Raw genomic sequence first — 639 nt, forward strand, 5'->3', positions numbered from 1 at the left:
GTGTTTCTTCATCTGGGCCCATCAGTTCATTGTAGTGTTTCTTCACTTTTGCAAGCTCCACTGTAACATCTTAAAAAGAAAACAGAATACATGTTATTTTCAAGGGCACAATTAATTACACTATTGGTTATTAATCTTATATTCACTGTACTTTTTAGTGATTGTCATAATTTTATTTTGCTTTATTCCCTTTACCTAGGATTGAGTCCCCATGTGTTTTGAGTGAAAGGTCGATTGATATCTGCATTTTTCCTCCCAGTTTCTTCAGGATATCCTCCTAATTCAGCATCAAAAATTTTATTATCACTCACACAGCAAATTATTGTATTCAAGATTAACTTAATCGTACATGAATTAATGTATGTAAGGGGTTCATGGCTTGTATGTTAATAGTTGTATGTTTGTGACAGTGCCTGTAGTGTTTTTAGTAGCAAATGCAGCTTTTAAAATTATGAATATTCCACTTGAATACAGAAAAAGCCTTCATGTGATCTAGTATTATGGATAAAGATGTGCAGCACAACATGTTTTCCTACATCATCATCATCATCATCATAAAATGTGGCAAACCTTCAAGTCTCTCAGCTGGTTCAACATTTTATCTTTAGCCTGCTGAAACATGATGTTCTTTGAATCATG

General features: G+C 33.3%; 1 protein-coding gene across 1 annotated transcript in view; it reads right to left on the reverse strand.

The window, feature by feature from the left end:
• Positions 1–4: 4 nt before the first annotated feature.
• Positions 5–639, reverse strand: part of LOC118323161 (nuclear GTPase SLIP-GC-like) — a gene marked incomplete at its 3' end in the record, with an annotated part of 15,035 nt that continues 14,400 nt past the window's right edge. The window contains exons 13-15 of the mRNA XM_035655092.1: positions 571–639; positions 196–277; positions 5–69 (exon numbers count right to left, since the gene is read on the reverse strand). The exon at positions 571–639 is cut by the window's right edge and continues 80 nt beyond it. Of these exons, the coding sequence (XP_035510985.1) occupies positions 5–69; positions 196–277; positions 571–639 (216 nt within the window). The remainder of the gene's footprint in view (positions 70–195; positions 278–570) is intronic.

This window comes from Morone saxatilis, unplaced genomic scaffold, assembly GCF_004916995.1.
Source record: "Morone saxatilis isolate NCDOM2014 unplaced genomic scaffold, NCSU_SB_2.0 Contig14, whole genome shotgun sequence".
Taxonomy (NCBI): Eukaryota; Metazoa; Chordata; class Actinopteri; family Moronidae; genus Morone; species Morone saxatilis.